The sequence below is a fragment of the Pantherophis guttatus genome, chromosome 2, assembly GCF_059756535.1.
Source record: "Pantherophis guttatus breed Tessera chromosome 2, ASM5975653v1, whole genome shotgun sequence".
In the NCBI taxonomy this organism is placed as follows: Eukaryota; Metazoa; Chordata; class Lepidosauria; order Squamata; family Colubridae; genus Pantherophis; species Pantherophis guttatus.
In genome coordinates this window covers 44617458-44637281 of record NC_142064.1, presented here as the reverse complement: position 1 = coordinate 44637281, position 19824 = coordinate 44617458, and the positions used below count along the sequence as shown (strand labels likewise).

General features: G+C 35.7%; 1 protein-coding gene across 1 annotated transcript in view; it reads left to right on the top strand.

The window, feature by feature from the left end:
* LIX1 (limb and CNS expressed 1) overlaps positions 1–19824 on the top strand; it is a 42473-nt gene that overhangs the window by 19074 nt on the left and 3575 nt on the right. The window contains exons 3-5 of the mRNA XM_034440729.2: positions 12430–12570; positions 17435–17530; positions 18363–18440. Of these exons, the coding sequence (XP_034296620.2) occupies positions 12430–12570; positions 17435–17530; positions 18363–18440 (315 nt within the window). The remainder of the gene's footprint in view (positions 1–12429; positions 12571–17434; positions 17531–18362; positions 18441–19824) is intronic.

The window sequence follows — 19824 nt, the reverse complement described above, 5'->3', positions numbered from 1 at the left end:
ACATCCTGAAATAATACCTTTGTTGGCATGTGCTTAAGTGCTGCCTGCCATCATTTGGGTTTAAATTGATAACTCCTTCCATCATAGTGACTCGCCTGCCTTCTCAACCTTCTCCTTGATCAGATTTCTTTCTATTAAAAAAAGAATTAAAAAGTGCCTTGTTGCAATATTTTCAGGATCAGACTCAATAAGTTATGAGAGAGTTAAGAGTTCAAATATACTTTCTTTTATTTACATAAGGCATTCTATATTCACTGAATATTCACAGATAGAAGCAAAGAAAAGAGTGTGTGTAGCTCCTTATATATACAATGGGTGGAGCTAGATATGGGAGTGGTGAAGTATGAATACATTAAGAAGTGAAGAATAAATTAACCCCTGACATCCCGTTCATATACTATTTACACATTAGAGAATAAGGCATTTACTTGTGACAAATCCCCCTCTAAATGCCGATTCGATATGCTACATTTATTACATTCAGATTCAGAACAATATAATACATATAATTTGGAAGTCAAATATTTATGTTGCTTAGATGGCAAAGGCTTTGTCAATATGTCAGCTAACTGTTCCGATGTCTCACAATGCACTGCCTTAATAAATCCATCTTGAGATAATTGTCTCACATGTTTAAATTTTATGTCTATATGTCTAGATCTCTGTCCAATGGCGTCGGATCTAGATATTTCAATGGCTGCTTTATTGTCTTCGTGCATGACAAAAGGTAGTGCAGGTTTTTTCCAAACATCAGAAATCAGATCATTAAACCATACAAGGTTATTTGCTGCTTTAGATAAACAAACATATTCCGCTTCTGTTGTTGAAGTGGCCACTAAATCTTGTTTGCCAGTGTACCAGTAAACTGGACAATCGTTTAGGAGAAATAAGTAACCAGATGTACTTTTTCTGCATGAAGTGTCTCCAGCCCAATCTGCATCTGCGTAACATGTGAGTTTCGGTTCCTTGACATTATTAGGTTCTAACATTAAGCAAAAGTCTAATGTGTTTTTTAAATATCTTAATATTCTTTTAACAGCTTCCCAGTGATACATAGTTGGTTTGCTGACATGTCTGGACAATAAATTAAGGGGTAAAGCGATGTCAGGTCTTGTCCAATTAGAAATGTAAAGAAGTGAACCTATGATTGATCTATAGAACGTGTTATCTTTGAATTCAGGGGATGATTCATCAGCATTTCTTAGGAAATCAGTTTGCATTGGAGTGTCGCAGGGTTTAGAATCATTTAGGTTACATTTGTTCAAAAGTTCTGTGATCTTATCTTTCTGAGAAAGCTTGAATCCCCTTTTTGTCTTACTAATTTGAACACCAAGATACTTATTTACTTTACCTAAGGATTTCAATGAGAAATGTTCATTCAACTTTGTTACAAATGTTTCTCTTCTTTCTTTGTGATTACCTATATATAAAATGTCGTCCACATAGATCAATACAAATTCTATGTAATCATTACCCTTTTTAACAAAGAAACAATTATCAGCAGTGGTAGCATTGAATTCCATAGTTCTTAGTACTTTTACTAAACAATCATACCATCGTTTACCAGATTGTTTTAGCCCATATAGACTTTTGTTTAATAACCAAATCTCATTCTTATTTGTATATTGACTGTGAGGTGCCCTTACATATATTTCCTTATCTAATTTTGCGTGTAAATACGCAGTCTGTATGTCATACTGGAATACATCGAGATTGAGTGCTGATGCTACAACTAGAGCCGTTTTTACACTTTCAGTTCTTACTGTGGGGGAGTAAGTGTCAGTATAGTCCTCTGGATATTTCTGTGCATAACCTTGTGCAACTAATCTAGCCTTATATAAAGTATTGCCTCCCTCTAAATTTTTAATTTTATATATCCACCTAGTACCAATAATTGTTTTGTCCTTTGGTGCAATCGCGGGTGTAAATACATTTAATCCTTGTAAGCTTTCCATCTCTTTTGTCATTGCTAATTCCCACTTTTCTTTTTCTTTAGGAGGAAGTTTTAACACTTCCTCATATGTGCTAGGTGTCATAGTTTCTCCATCCATATGCATTATATAATCTTTATATTTATTTGGCATTTGGTTTCTAGTGTTTCTAATTGGCTTCTCGGGTTTACTATTATTGTCATGCAAATATCTTGCTTCCTTTTTTGTTAATGTATCTGTCTTTATTTTGTGTTGACTGTTTGTCCATGTTTTGTTTTTGTTTTTATATTTGTTGTCCTTTTGCTTTTCTACAGTTCTTTTCTCTTGGGATTTAGTATCTGTGTTGTTGTTTGGGAATATTTCATTAAGATGTATTCTAGACCAGTTGGCCTGTTCATGAAACACAGCTGTTCTGGAAACTATAAATTTGTTATTATTATCAATGAATCTGTATCCTTTTGTACCTGTCTCATATCCCATAAATCTAAGTCTTCTAGACACATTTTCTCCCTTTCTTCTTAATTGTTTAGGTATGTGTACGTCTGCAGTGACTCCAAAAATGTGCATGTGTGCTAGTTTTGGTTTTCTATTATACATCACTTCATATGGTGTCTTATTCACAATGCTGGACCAAGTTCTATTTTGTGTGTAATTGGAATATTGTAGGGCTTCTGACCAGAATTGTTTGCTTAAGCCAGCATCTTCCAATGTGCATCTAATCATGGTTTGTAATGTTGAGTTCTTCCTCTCTACAATTCCGTTCTGGAACGCGGAAAATGGACTAGATGTGTAATGTAACATTCCTCTGTCCTTCAACCATTGGGAGAATTCCTTAGACAAGAATTCACATCCCCTATCTGTCATTATTTGTTTTATTTTGATATTGTGTTGTGTTTCTACGCGTTTGTAGAACTCCTTAAATTTTTGAAAGGTTTCATCTTTGTGTTTTAATGTGTAAACAAATCCATAGCGACTATAGTCATCCACAATAGTTAAGAAGTAACGTTTTTTATAAATGATTGATGGAGCCAGTGGACCAACCAGGTCCATGTGTACTAAATCAAAAATCTTGTTAGTTGACCTTGTAGATTTTCTAGGCCTAGGACTAGTTTTTAGTTTTGTAGACTTATATACTGAGCATTCCAAATAGTTTTCACAATTTTTTATTTTGACACCTTCTGCGTGTTCAGTCATTTTCTGTACTACAGGAAAACTGGCATGTCCTAACTTCCTATGTAAGATATGAGCACACTCATCATGAATTGGCTTACCTATTTTTGGTTTTTTCTCATTATGTGCATCCTTGTTATCATGAGCTATTTTACATTCATCATTGTCACTGTTGCTAATGTTTTCATTATCTAGTTCAATACAATCTTCCATATTTGAATCAATGTTGTGTACCCATTTCTCTTTAGTTATTAAATAAGGTAGGCCTCCTTTAATCATTATTGTACCTATATCTGTTTTATTTTTCTCCAAAGTTGCTTTTCCTTTTGAGAACACAATATTAATATCAGAATCTCTGCTTAATTTTATGGCACTTAATATGTTATGAGGTATCTCAGGTATCAGTAATACCCCCTCTATTTTTCCTATACCAGGCAAGGTTACATTTCCTCTTCCTAATACTTGGACCTTTTCTTGGTTGGCTACCTTTATTACAAATTTATCTTCTATAAATGAAGATAGTATGTTTTTATTATTAGTAGTATGATTGGTTGCTCCAGAATCAATAAGGCAATTATTATCCTCAGTTTGCTGTATGTTAGTGTTGTCTTGCTTGTTTAGTCCATTTAGTGAACCAGATTTTCTGTCCTTTGAATTATCTCTACCCCCTCTATATTCTTTGTAATTTGGTGGGCTTCTATATCTATGTCTATCAATGGAAGACTGTCTATGGATGTATTTGTTTCTGTGTTCTGACCTATGTCTTTCTTTTGTAATTTTGGGACAATCTCTTCTATTGTGTTCCCTGGATCCACAATTGTGGCATCTGAATGTTTCATTATACCTTTCTTGGAAAACCACTTTTCTATATGGTTTATGTTCAATGTGATTGTTAGAGCGGCTCTTCCTTGAATTGTCTTCAGCTATTAACTTATTGGATAGACTTTCTATGGATAAATATCCAAGATTGATTGTGTCTAAATGTGACATATAATTGTCCCATGATGGGTCAAGTGAGTTTATGATAACACTTTTCATTGTTTGGTCTGAAATCACCTCCCCCCTTAAATGTAGCTCAGCTCTTATTTTGTTTAAAGATATTAAATGTTCACTTATGGAAACCCCTGGTTTTATCCTAGAAGAAAAGAAATCTTTAGACATTCTTGTGGTGGTAGCTACACTATCACTGTGAAACAAATTGAACATGCATTGAATAATTTCTGAGACAGTCAGATTTTGCTTAATACTGTGATACATGGCAGGAGACACACTAGAAATTAATAAGAAAAATGCTCTATGGTGTAAGCAGTCTAGCTTTAAAGTCCAAGGTCTTTTTGGGGGATTAGTGATGAAAAACAATAAGTTTTCTTTCATAAAGACCACCTGGAGCTGCTGATACCATTCTTGTAAATTAATGCCATCTATTCTCAGCTTTGGGAAGTCACTGGGCAAGTTTCCGACATTATTAGGTCCATTACTTACAACCGGAGGTAGTCCGTGGTCTCGTAGATGGTGAAAATTACAAAACGGCGTGGGAATGCTCGCGACGAGTCTGCAGGGTCCTTTCGGCAACTCATGTCTTCCCGGGTCATCTGCGTAGTCTCGCGCATGCACGTTGCTCATTTCGATCCTGGAGTCGTCGTGAGAGGTTCTCGTCGTTGCGGCTCGCTCGTTCAGCTCCTCCTCAGATGAATCGGTCTCCGGCTCGATCTTAGGGGTTCTGACGATGGCGCTTGTTCTTTTTCTTCTCTTGAGTGCGTTGGTGCTTTCATCGGTCTGCGGTGTGGGACGGTATTTGCAGGGCTCTCTTGGTTCAGGCGTCGGTGCTCTCGTCGTCAGGATGTGAGCGGGTAGATTTTGAGACGTTGACTTGCTCGTTCGTTTTCTGGTTGACTTTTTGGTAATTTTTAGTTTTGGTCCAAATGCAGCAAAAAGCGTTTTCATTGCTGACTTTATTTGAGTATCTGTTGAATCACCTTCACTTTCTGATTCTGATTCTTCTGAGGTGTTTGATTTTTCTTTTTCGTTTTCGTTATCCAGTAGTGCCTTTCACGCCAGAAATTTTGAATCAAGTTTTCTGATTGGCTCTGCTTCACTCATTCTGGAGGTCTGTTGGAACCAAGATGGCTGCCATTCAAAATTTTGCGCGGGATCACCGTTTTTCTTCTTTATGGCGTTCTTTTCTTTAGTCGTATCACTTACTATTTTGGAGTCTTTTGACTTTTCGGTGGCGATGTGCTTCTCTCTCGCTGCTCCGCTGTTTTTCAACATGTCTTGGAGGTTCGCGATGAGGCTTTCATCGTTTTTCTGGCTCTTTAACAGTTTTAATATTTCTGACCTGAGTTCGTTGTTTTCTATTTTAATTTCCTCTCGGTCACCATCTTCATCTATTATTTCTTCGTCTTCAGTTGTGTATACTTCGGATTCTCTCGAGATTGCATTTGTGGACTCATCTATTATTTCATGGTCCGTTTCCATTTCTTTGCTGTATGCCCTGGTGTTGGGCCTATCACTCTTAGACATATTTAAGTTTTTATTGAGTCAATTTACCAGCTGCTACCAGCTTGTTGCAATATTTTCAGGATCAGACTCAATAAGTTATGAGAGAGTTAAGAGTTCAAATATACTTTCTTTTATTTACATAAGGCATTCTATATTCACTGAATATTCACAGATAGAAGCAAAGAAAAGAGTGTGTGTAGCTCCTTATATATACAATGGGTGGAGCTAGATATGGGAGTGGTGAAGTATGAATACATTAAGAAGTGAAGAATAAATTAACCCCTGACATCCCGTTCATATACTATTTACACATTAGAGAATAAGGCATTTACTTGTGACATGCCTATTCACTTAAACTTGATAGATAAAGATCCTTAGATCAGTCTAAGACCTAACAACATGTAGAAACTCATATATCTAGTTGTACCTGATTTAAAAACCAAAATTCCTCTCAGGAAAAGAGTAGAATGTAATACTTTAGTTTCTGGGAACAAGATACAAATGTATAAAACAAAATTTGGTGGAGGGTAACATAATGAATATATTAAGGAACAAAATGCAAATATTCTACATGAACAACCTTAAGGCTACTTCTGTCAGATATACCACAGGATAATTTTTTATCCCCCTTTATTTTTTTTTAGATTTTTTTTTAAGCCTACTCTTTTCAAGAAGTGCCTGAGTTGTTATATAGCACAATAGTTTATAATATATATACAAACTAATTGTGTCCCTTCTTCTTACTTTACTTCATTCATTTAAATATCCACTTCTTTAGCACTGATAACCTAACCCTTTTCACCCCATGAAGATTCGTTCATAATTAGAAAACTAAACAGGGCTGAAGCAGTGTTTAAACTATGTACTTTTAACTTTAAATATATTTCTACAAGCTCTGAGATATATAATAGATCTTTTTACACAAATAGGCATTATTTATTTCTACTTTAGGAAGAGCTCGGTTTTATTATTTCCAGTTTATTGTGATTTACAGAAATCTTTAATTCACTGGCCATGGACAATCATCACCTAAAATACACGAACATATGGTTTTCATCTCCTTCATTGTAGCCTTAGGTAACTTCCTGAAATCACATCCTTGACTCTTAGAAGGCATGCAATTGGGCCCCAGTGTCTACCTTCTGTTTCTATCTAGGGATATTTTGTATACCCTTCCTTTAATCTTCAAGCTACATATAAGCTGCTGGGAGGATTCTGACAAATAAGATCTTTCAATTATAGCCCCCAAACCACATTTTCTTCAGTTTCATTTAAATAAAAGGATTTGGGCAACTGAGTAGCTGTATCATATACCCAAGTTATAACTTCTTGGGTTTATGCCTCCTTTTATGTAATCAAAATATATTCCTATACCTGTGAAATATTTCAATAGATACAGCCAAATTTTCCAGTATTCAGGGTCAGGGAATCAAATAGCCATCAGGAAACTCAGCTATGTGCAGAGGTGAAAAAAAAAAGGAGACCTCATCACATTTCCATGGTACTGCAATCTCATTTCTGCTATGTCTCTGAAAGTAACTCGGGACAAAGAAGAGTCATAGCTTATTCTGATTTTCTTGAAGAAGTGCAGCTCAAAGAAGGCTATTGGGAAAGTGAGAAAGCATAATTTTCACATACAAAATTCCTGTGATAGACAAATTATTTCTTATGAGATCACTTTCTATGTTCCTTGGACAATGCAACTGTATTTCCTTCCCATGCTAATATACAGATGCTAATATTTTTGCTTTCTGTTCTCATTCCCATCTCTTCCATGCTTCCTTAATTATAAAACACTTTTCTGAGATGTCCTCATTTCTGTACATGAAGATTAACATATTCCCTAATCTAATACATGTAGTGGTGGGGACACTGGTCCGTAGACAGGCATAGGAAAGAAAACACAAGATCAACAGACCTATATTCGCTTGGGTTAAGAAATGGCTCTAGATCTAATATTATTAAGTGGCAGTAGCCATAAGGATAGCAAAAGCTTACAAAGAAGACCAACACAGCTGATAAACAGCATATTTATAAACAGCTTTCAGTACAGCAAATAAGCCTCTGTAATTTAGACAGGTGGTTCCATTCGTCCCAAAATCAATGTGAAAAGCAGCATTTTTCAGAAGATGCTTTACAATGAGGAGAGCCCAAAATAAATGACAAGAGAATATGAGAACTTACTTCTGAGATCACTTTTTGAATTTCTTGTTAGCCCAAATCAGTTTCTAACCATTCTGCTTTCAAAATTATAGGTAGTGAATTGCCATTAAACATATTTTAGATCCTTGTGGTTCCATCTCTCCTTTATCTATGGAAGAGAAAGAAATTGTACTAAGATGTTGGTATCTTAAGAGAAATCTGGAAGCAAAGATTGAAATAGAAAGTATTGGGAATATCATCTTAGAAAGCAAGAGAATGTGCATGAAAAGCTGTAAAACAAGAAACAAAAGACTCAGTTTCCCATTGATTAATCTGGTCCATACTATGTATCCTTGAAAATAAAATTTAACAGAATGAGGAATTAATAGACGTGTAGGGATTTAACAGTTTCAAGGCCTGAAATCATCTTATTAAAAAAAATAGATCTTAAATTCATTGGGACTACCTTATTGGTTTGATTTCAAAGTATCTGTATTACTCATTGTTCAATACATTACAGACTAAGGCTAGACACATGCAACAGATTGCCCACAGAGCAAATAGAAGCCTTCTAAAACTCTTCAGAGTCCATAAAAAAGGCTACTCAAATTGTTTTTGATTTAAAAGGGAACCACAAGGAAATGTGTTTACTCTGCAGGAGCTTCTATTGTTATTGTTCAGTTGCTAAATCATATTCAACTCTTCATGACCATTGATCATAGCATACCAGGCCCTTCTGTCCACCACTGCTTCCTAGAGTTTGTCCAAATTCATGTTCATTGCACCAATGACACTATCTATCCATCTCATCCTCTTCTGTCCCTTTCTTCTGCTTTCAATCTTTCCCAACATCAGGGTTTTTTTTCCAGTGACTCATCTCTTCTCTTTAGGTGGCCAAAGTATTTGAGCTTCAGCTTCAGTATCTATCTTTCCAAAGAATAGTCAGGGTTGGTTTCTTTTAGGAGTAACTTCTATAAGGATTATTAATGCAGTTTGTCATTGAGTCTGGTGGTGAGAACCACTTTAAAATTATACTGTATCCGTCTTCTTTTAGGCTGAAAATACCCATATACCAAATTGCCAAATTCCTCAACTTTCTGAAAAGTCCACCTTGCCCAGCCAACCCTCAGTTGCCTGGAAATTTTCACCCTTGCCTCATATGCTTGGTTCCTGCACTTCATTTCTACTGCCAATCCATTGTCCTGATTTAGAATTCTGAGTTCCTATCTAATGCTGAATATTGAAATTTCTTTCATAGTTATAGAGTATCCCCTGTAAACAATTTGGTGCACTATCACATTGCTTGGCCGCATCTAATATCTACAATTGTTTTGTTCCTTTAGACCAGTACATCACTGTGAGGGAGTCTAGAACACAGCATACAACATGTCCATTTATTTATTTAGCATATGGCATACAATGCAGAGGTGGGTTTCAGCAGGTTCTGACCAGTTCTGGAGAACCAGTAGCAGAAATTTTGAGTAGTTCGGGGAACCGGGAGTAAAAATTCTGACTAGCCCCACCCCCATCTATTCTCTGCCTCCCAAGTCCCAGCTGATTGGGAGGAAATGGGGATTTTGCAGTAACCTTCCCATGGAATGGGATGGGAATGGAGATTTTACAGTATCCTTCCCCTACCATGCCCACCAAGCCACGCCCACCAAGCCACACCCACAGAACCGGTAGTAAAAATTTTTGAAACCCACCACTGATACAATGTCAGGGAAACCTACATGCTAGACACAATGCAGTCCTGACAGCCTAAATTGCTAGTCCATTCTATTTGGCACTTGCATGCCTATCTTTGGTGCACCGCAGGGGGCAAACTAGCTTACATCAGCTGACTAGTGGCGCTTGGCTTGCTGGTTTTTCCAGGCTTCTCTGCCAGCCTTGCCTTGTATTGCTTTGCCTCCATTAACTAAAAGGGGTGGACACTTCTCATGTTCACACTAACTACTTCATTCTTTTCACCCAAGAATATTGCTACACTTTTTAAAAACACTTCTGTAGAACAATCTGTGGAAATACCTTTGCCCTTGGGGAAAAAAAATTGGCTAAGATTCCACAGTTCTCATGAATTCCCAGAATTATGAATATTGCTTATATGAGGATGGGTATTAAGAAGGTCACAGGAGAAAACATAGGTACAGGAACTAAAATATAATGTTCAAAACTACTTAAATTTTTGTGTCACCAATTATTTTCAAAAAAGAGGTAAGAATTATTCTTGATGTGTAAATCTCTCAGCCTGCAAAGATTTTCTATTTGCTTTTAAATCTATGCAGTCTCTTTGATCTGTTACTTTGCTGGTCGTACTTAAAATAAATAGTTTCTTTTATCTTGCCTTTTTACTGGGTTTAGCCTTTGCAAAGATGGTTTAAATCTAAATTGTTTGGATTGCTTTCTATAATAAGGTTTATTATTAAAAGCATGCAGTTCTGAATTTTGTCTAGGAATTTGAAAAAGTAAATATTCATATAACCCACAAGAGAAGGTTAAAACTAATAGAAGAAAACTGGTGAAGTACATTGACTTAGGCAATTCAAGAAAGTTGTAAAAGATGTGCAAGAAAAAGTTCACAGATTGTTCAGGGGTCTTTGTACAGTACTTCTTAGTAGATTTTTCAAAATACATTTGAAATAGCTAGTAGGAAGGGAAATGAATTTTATCTTTCTTGTAAGGATTAGCACTGGCCAATGCTACCAATATTTAATGACACTGGAGAAAGAACAGTCTTCACTGCATCAAGGGAGTGTTGAGGCATCTGTTTCTCTACTAAACTAGACTAATGCAAAATTCAGCATTGCAAAAAATTGTCAGTGGTAATGAGCTTAGATGGTATTCAAAAAAAGATTGGACAAGTTTAGGAAATTGAGCAAAAAACAAATACTAGCCATTCTCTTGAACTATCCAATTAGCCATAGACTATGTAAGTTGCAGAAAACATCAAGTAGGTAGGACTAACAAACTATGTACAGCAACTTCCTATTCTTTTCTTGCTAGTCTTTCCCATAACTAAGGCAGTGAGCCAGCATTCAACCTGAATCTCCTGAATGCTAGTTTAGCAGGGAATCAGCAGTGTGCTAGTACATGTTGCTTGGATTGTGTCCATTAGTTTCTTTGCCAATGGACACCAGTAAACCAATTATTCATAGTTGACTTGTATTATTCATAGTTTACTGAGCTCTCCAAGCTAGGTTTTTTTTAAAAAAAAAAAACTTTATTTATTTATCAAATGTTCAGACTTCCCATCTCACTCTTTCTTGACAATGTAAAATTAAAAATATTACTTAGCACATTGTAAGCCGCCCTGAGTCTCTGGAGAAGGGCGGCATATAAATCAAATTTATATATATGTTTTCTCAGGTTTTCGCGGGTGTTTGTATGTAGGTCTTTGGTTATTCGGGTCTTCTCCCACGTAAAATTGGAAGTGTCTTGGCGACGTTTCGACGAAGTCTCATTCGTCATCTTCAGGCTGGTGTTCTCGGCTTGCTCCTGGAAGCACGAAGCCGAGAACACCAACCTGAAGATGACGAATGAGACTTCGTCGAAACGTCGCCAAGACACTTCCAATTTTACGTGGGAGAAGACCCAAATAATATATATATATATATATAATTCATATTAAATACTTAAATAGTATTTTAGTTAGCCAAAGAAATAAACTTGGTATAGATCATTTGCTGTGTCACATTGCCATCACATGACGTTTCATCACGTTTTTCCCATTCATGAAGCTGGGATGGGCATAGCCTGCACATGATGCATCCAGGCCACGAGTCACCAGTTTGACACCCCTGGTATAGATGCTTTCCCTGACTTGCTTCAAGTGGAACAAGTGCTGGATACTATTGACAGAGTAAATAAGTCTGTAAGGACAAGCAAGAAACATCAGTGAGGAACTGCAATGTCATTTGCACACGCATCATGGTGCACATGACATCATTCTGACTTCTGTAGTTGTAAACAAGCCTCCAAGCTGTCTATCGTTTTCTTCCTAAGTTGTCAATTGGAAGACATGGTAGGAGTAAATATCATGTGTTAACTTAGTCTTTGTTTTCTGCTAAGCCAGAATCCTGATAATTGTGATTTGGCATGGCATACAAATATGTATGGTGTTGTTGTTACTATTTGCCTGTCTCAATATATGGCCCATAAACTTCATTGTGTTTGCCTTGAGTTTAAATATTCCACCTGAGTGGAAGAATGTGCCTTTTAGTCTTATTATGCACTGTTTTATAAATCTCATCTCCCCACCATTACTCCTTTTTCTCTAAACTTTAAAATCTCCAAATATTTTAGTCCTTCCACAGAAGAAAGGTGCTCCAGCTCCTTGATTATTTTGGCTGCCCTTTTCAACACCTTTTGCAGCTGTCTAAGTTATTCTTATGAGATGGGTGAATGACCAAAGCTTCAGAGTATTATTGGAATCAGTACAAAACAAGCAGTTCCACATGAATTACAAAGAAACAAAATGGTTCTTCTAAGCCCAGAAAAAGTGAAAACTGGCAACCATGTGGGAACATTCAGCTGATGATGACTCATCTCAGAAGAATGATTTCTTTTTAAGATTTCAGGTTATCAAGTATTCTTCTCTTTGGTGTTAAGTACAATAAGGACAACCTCATCTTATATAAAGATGGGAAATATGTTGTCCCAGTTCTTACATTTATTTGTATTTTAGTGTTCCCTGAGTAGGGCAGAAGCACGACGAGATGCTGCAAAAGTGGCTCTTATCAATTCTCTGTTCAATGAGTTGCCTTGTCGCAGGATCACAAAGGAATTCATTATGGAGAGTGTCCAGGAAGCTGTGTCTTCCACCAGTGTAAGTATTAGCCATCATTTTGTGTGCTGTATTCCTATGTACTGTATTTATGATAAAATTACAAGCAGTTTGGCAGATCAAATCTCACCAGGCTCAAGGTTGACTCAGCCTTCTATCCTTCTGAACTTGGTAAAATGAGGACCCAGATTGTTGGGGACAATATGCTGACTCTGTAAACTGCTTAGAGGGCACTGTAAAGCACTATGAAGTGGTATATAAATCTAAATGCTATTGCTTTTGCTATTCATGTAAGGGCAGAATGAGAGGATCTCGATTGAAACATTTTGGCCACTATGACGAATGTCCCCTTTTTGACCCAAACACCCTTTCCCTCACTACATACAAGTCAAGGCTACATTTTAAAAATCCATAATCTGTTTTGTTTCTTAAGGAGAACGTATCAGGTTTTTCCAGCATATTGTTGAGTAATAGAAATTACAAGCACTGATGTTACATATGCCAGAAATAAGAAGGTTTTTTTTAAAAAAAAATCAGAGCTGCAGTTTAGGCTTTAAAACTGTACTGTCTCCAATAGAGACAGGAAGATGGGGATGATATGGTGATGTCAGTGGGATGTAGAGTTGAACATTTTTGTTTGATTGCAAGTGAGAAAATAGGTGTTCAGATTTAAGACACTGATTCTGTATTTTCACCAGTTACACCATCAATTACATTTTGTTTGTGATGAGATATAGACTGACAAAATCAAAGTGATTTAAAAAAGAGGCAAAAACTGCATGTGTGCTCTGATTTAGCCTTCTGACATATCCCAACAACAATATCAATAGCACTTAGACTCATAGATCACCCTGTAGTCCTTACTACACTCTCTGGGCACTTTACAATGTGAACATATTCCCTCCCGACAATCCGGGTCCTCATTTTACAGATTCTCAGAAGAATGGAACACTGAGTCAACTTTGACCCATCAGGATCAAACTCCAGGCTGTGGGCAGAGTTAGCCTGTAATATTGTAATAGGAGCCTGAGTGGCGTAGGAGGCTAATGCCTCCTACTAAGGCAACATTTAACATTCAGCTGCCTGCAATTACTGCGAGTTCTCGCCAGGCTCAAGGTCGACTCAGCCTTCCATCCTTTCTAAGATCGGTAAAATGAGGACCCGGTTTGTGGGGGCAATTAGCTGACTTTGTATAAAAATATACAAAAGTATGAAGGCTATTGCTTAACACATTGTAAGCCGCCCTGAGTCTCCGGAGAAGGGCGGCATAAAAAAATAAATTAAAAAAAAATATACTGCATTCTAACCACTGTGCTACCAGGGCTCCTACCAACATTACTCATTTTGAAATAAAGCTGTAAAGATAAAAAGTAAAATAGGCACCAAAACCTAAATAAAAGTTTTGATTTGATTTGACTCTGAAAAGCTGAACTCTAAAGAGACTTAGATAGGAGACATGTTGGACATAATTTCCACATAATTTCCACATTTTACTGGAGCTAACAGCCACTCACTCATGCTGTGTAGAGCACTCATCAAAAATAGGACTCAGGAAGTTGACCAGATCTGCTCTGAGTCACATCAGTGCCTTGATTATCCAGTTTCAATACAGAAATTGTATTTTCTTTTCAATAAAAAGTAGAACATTGGATATAATCCAAGCATAAACCTGAATTAGAAATATTGTTTTACCAATCACTAGGTCATTGAAGCAATGAAAGAAAAAATATGTACACTCAATAGTCACTCATGCATACTTAGTGTATCAATTAATTTTAATGTTATTAAGACAAATGCTTAAAAATGTCTACTTATATCCTGCCATTCCCTCAGAGAATAGATACTTTCTTGAAATGAGTTATAAAATATAAGGAAAGTCAGTAATGGCCCAAAGGCTAAAACAGAAGTATGAATTATCTGAGCCCTTTTATTCGTTTTCCTATATTTCTGTCCTTTCTTCTTTATTATTTCACTGCCTCTGGCAAGGAAATAAGTTGGCAAGAAACAGAAACAGAATCAGATGTTAACATCTGCATTTGGAGTTACCTCCATATTTGTTCATGTCTGGGTTTACAGTTACTGTATGTTGTCATCAGCTACTGTGTCCCATCATGGAAGTTTCTGCATTTACTAATAGATAATTTTTTAAATAATCATTATTCTCTTCTTGAACAGGCATTGTATATGTTTCCTAGTTATAAAGATATAAAAACATCAAGTAAGTGCAAGTTATAATATAGCTATTTTTAAAAATATATTCTTTATATTATGGATTTATTAAACATTAAATCCATTCCTTCCCTTGAAATAAGACTATGAACAGTTCTAAAACTCAGTTGGATACCCCTATAACTTTTCTATATGCCAGCTAAAGATTGCTGCACAAGTAAACATTAGAAGAGAAATATATAATTTGGTTTTGGTGATCCAAATATTTCTAAAGGACAATTAACTATGTATATATAAAAGCCTATACATATAACAAGAGTAGGTGATGTGAGGTTTTAGAATGCCTTGTATTAGCTTCAGAAATTCATATGGAAGGAGGGAGTGCAATATTTAGTGCAATTCAAACACAACATAAGAAAAAGTTTCTCATTTTAGTTATAGAGCCAATAGACACACTTGGTTCCTGCCAACTTCTATGATTCACAGATAAAATAACAGAAGGAGAGACAATGAATTCATCCCTGCTCCATCCCCATCATCATGATGGAAGTATATCTAATGAATTTGGGATTGACAGGTAAAGATAATCTTACTGGAGCCATATTATATCTTACAGTTATTGGTAGTAGGGACAGAAATCTATTTCAGTAAAAGCTTGTGGATAATCTAATCAATAATGCAACAAAAGTTATAGGAAGAAAATAAATATGCTGACCTCTGCTGAATATATTACTCCAACAAACATAATGAAATCTTTCCCTCACTATGGAAGAAACTGCTGATAGGAAAGGAACAGTGGACTGGAATTACTTGGAAAGGGGTGACCTCTGGTAAAATAATTAACTCTCTTCCTCCTCTACTAAACATTTTGCTTGTATGACTCTAGGTAGATGGAGAAAGTGTTTAATATTATGGTGAATTTATAAAGTAGAGGAGGTCTGCAAGTGAAAGAATTTTTTCTTTTCAAACCTCTTTACAAGTTCTGAAAAAGGCTTTTAAGCATCCGGTTCTATTTTTGAGAACAATGGTATACATTTGGGGAAACTAAGCCATTATTAATTTACATGTGACTTTCTAAAGAAAATTCATTTCAGGCAATATGTATCTTTTTCATTGGGAATTTTCTAAGGTAAAAGCTTAAAATCCCAGAGTTCTAAGCAGTGGTCCTCAGGGATATTTAAAAGCCAGCATAAATATTGTAGCAACCCCATGCTCATGTTCTTGCATTTCCAAAGCTATAAATCTGCTAATAGTTCCAGTGCAGAAACCATTTTGTGGACAATGCTCTGTTCAGCTTTGCACAGCTTCTCCAGAAAGATTGTTAAAAAGGAAATAAAATCACAAGTATTTCATCTTAGATGGTTGCCACAGAATGGATAACAATAGCACTAGGTATAAAGTTTTGATTCAAGCAATTTGACAAACTCCACAAGTCTGTTACAACAATAGTTTTGAGTTGAACTTTAAAGCCCTCATAAAAAGGGAAGAAGAAAGAGAAAGGCAGAGAGAGAGAGAGCAAAGGAAGGTTTCAGGAGGTATTATCCCTTCTGCAAACATGCAGCTTTTTCCCACCAGGTTTTTGTGTACAAGGGAGGGAGAGAGAAATGCACATAAATGCAATTCCATTTCTCATCTAGACCCTCTTCCGGGGCATGGTCAATACAGTGCTTGTGAACACACATTCACACACTCCATCCTTTACATGTGAAAAGGGCTGTGCTTTCAATGTGTGATCCCAGCCTCCATCTTGACTTTTTTGACTCTTCCTGCAAACACCTCTGATCTGTTACATTATTATTCTCTGAGTTACTATAACAATTCCAGTCAGTAAGTTGCATGAATCCTGTTTCCCCCAAAATAAGACATCTCCTGATAACAAGCCCAATCGGACTTTTGAGCGCATGGCAATAAGGCCAAGCGCTTATTTCAGGGTTCAAAAAAATATAAGACATGGTTTTATTTTTTGGGAAACACAGTACTAAATAAGTAAGTAATATGGTAGCTAGGTAAGTTGGCCTTGAAGAGACCAGTTAGATTCTCTCATTTATGGAAAATATTTGCTTAAAAATCTGCTGCTGTCAGGAGAAATTGAAAATCAGATCTACCACAACTAGCTTATATCAGACCACAACTTCTAACAGGAAAATTCTTGTAATTGCTCTTTTTTAAATAAGAAAGGAAGATGTGGATAAATGCTAAGAAAGTAAGGTAAGCTTTGATTTACAACCACAATTGAGTACAAAATTTCTGTTGCTATGTAAGACAATTGTTAGGTGAATTGTGCCCTATTTTATCACCTTTTTTCCATCATGATTAACGAAATCACTGCAGTTATTAAGCAAATCTGGCTTGTTAGAAGCTATCTGAGAAGGTTATAAATGGCGATCACATGACCCTTGGCCAGTGCAACTGTCATAAATACATGCCAGTTACCAAGTGCTTGAATTTTGATCACATGACCATGGGGATGCTGCTACGGTCAGAGGTGTGAAAACCAGTCATGTCACTTTTTTCAGTGCCATTGTAACTTTGAACAGTCACTAAATGAATGTAAGTCAAGGACTTTAAGGCTTAAACTAGTTTTTATATAACGTGTATACTTTACATAAAAGGTATCTCATTGCTTTTGTTGGAAAAGATTCATGCCTACATGAGGTGTAAAAACTGAATACATTTTTTCTTTGCTTAAAATGAGCTTTCATAATTCAGTTTTAATTTGTCTCTTTCTCCTTTCAAGGGTACTTTAAATGATGCAGATGATCCAAGCACAAGTATTGGAGCATATCACTATATGCTAGAATCGAACATGGGGAAAACAATGCTAGAATTTCAGGTATTTGTGGTGGCCTTTGTGTGATTCATTTGTCCAGAATTGTCAAGAAATACAGGATGGTTTTTATATGTACTGTTTTGTTTTGTTGTTGTTTGATGTTCCATCTCTCTAACCATTTCTGTCCAATGAACAAACTTCCTTTAAAAATCTAGCTCTTACAGTTTTGCTCTTGGTTTCTATTTTCTTGGGTTCCTGTTGCTAAGAGTAGAATATCCAGATCAAGGGAAGACTGTGTTTTACTGGAATAAATGACAAAATTTTGCAGAGTGGACCATTGAAAATATTTCCTTTTGTGTAAGGCCCTTAGCAATCCAACTGCAACACTCATGGTTCTATCACAATATTTTCATAATATTTATTTACATAATAATTTATTTAATTTATTATAGTAAAAAGGCAATAAAATAGTGTAGCATCCCAAAAGCTATTTCTTTCAGTGGATGCACATTCAATAAATGTGTGTGATAGTACAACATTAACAGAAAAAGGATTTGATGTTTGCAATGAACTAAAGCCACTTTTAAAAGGAGAAGTCTGTAGAGTTAAACCACCTATTGTAAAAATAGAGAAATAGACTTGCGCTTAATTCTACTGCTCTAGACCAAAACGTATAATAGTATTTCTATGGTGATTTGCAGAGGTGTAATTTTGAATCTAATCCATTGCTTGCATACCAAATCCTGCAATATTTTCACTTAAAAAATGCTGCCCAATAACTAGTTGTTAATAAAACTCTATACATTTTCTAAACATGACTTGAAACCAGATTCTAGTCCTAAGCTTCTGAATGCATCCTCCTTATTATCTCCCCTCCATACCCCATTCCCCCTAGGAGCTTATGATCGTGTTTCAACTTCTGCACTGGAATGGAAGCCTTAAGGCCCTGCGTGAAACTAAGTGTTCTCGGCAAGTAAGTAGCCTTTTTTTAAAAAAATAGATTTTTTATTTTTAAATATACATCAATATCAATACATCAACAGTGTGGCCCCTGGGTATAATTCATTTCGATACAAACATCAATAATGATAATCGTAATAATAGTTATGTTAATCAAATTTATATAATCCTAGAATTGATATACATGATTTTTTAAAAGATAATTATTCAATATTTCAATATTCCATTTTAATGCCAATGATGTTATAAACGTACATGGTAATGCCATCTTTCACCCCATAGTCTTTCTCATCAAATTGTTACTTATATTCTCTTATATAAAAAGGAGGGGGAAAGATTATATCAGCTAATATTCCCCCTAAATCAGTCACTATTACTAATCCTAATATATAAAGGTGTGTATTCTTATTTCTTCCTCTATAAATTTCTAATCAGGCCATCATTATATTAGAAAAAAAGAAGAAAAATATCTATAATAATTTCCTTCTATCCATCGTCTCTCGCCTGTTTTAATACTTCAATTCTTATTCGTTTCTTGGCTTGCCTCCCATATTCCTGTCTTGGATCTTTATCTCTATCAACATCTGTATCTTCCCCATTCAGACTGAAGATTTCTCCCATCTCTATCCTCCTAAGCTGCCAGGTCTCCAAAATATCCACCCATGCCCCGATCTCCCTTTCAAAAGTATCTTCCCAGTTATCTGATTCCATTTTTAAATCTCTTAAAGTGCTTTTCCCTTGGTTTATTTAATCAGAAGTAGCCTTCTAAAATGCAACACTAATTGTCAGTTATTCCCAGCATTTGTTTTAGAAAAGTCTACTTGAAGTTCTGCTGTGCAATGCGCTTCCTCTTTTCTATAAGTCATTTATTGTGGTTGTTCTGGTTCAACAGACTAGCAATTTTCAAGTCCCATTGCTAGAAAATGTTTAGTTTAAATTTACCGCTTTTCCAACTGCCATTGTAATCAGTGTTGCATCTAAGATATTGGAGCATGAACAGGGCATCACAGCTCAGGAGAGCAATCATTGAAAATACAATACAGAGACAGAGACCTCCCAAGAAAAATGTTGTAAAAATGTATAATCAGAAATTGTGGACAAGAGTTGGGATGCAATGAATAGGATCTACACGTATAAACAATGTAAAACATATATACATAACACCAAACATTTAAAAAATTAAATAAACACAAGAAATCTCTGATTTCAATAATAGATAGTTCTGGCTTATGTTGGTAGTAAACAGAATTCAGTAAGCAAAATTCATTTCATATTAAATATATGCTGAGAAATATCTCATACAGTCCAATAAACATTTTTTATTTTTATTACTGTAAGTAATTAATATGTTAATTAACAATCACAGCTAATATCAGTTTTTGCTGATGGTAAAATGG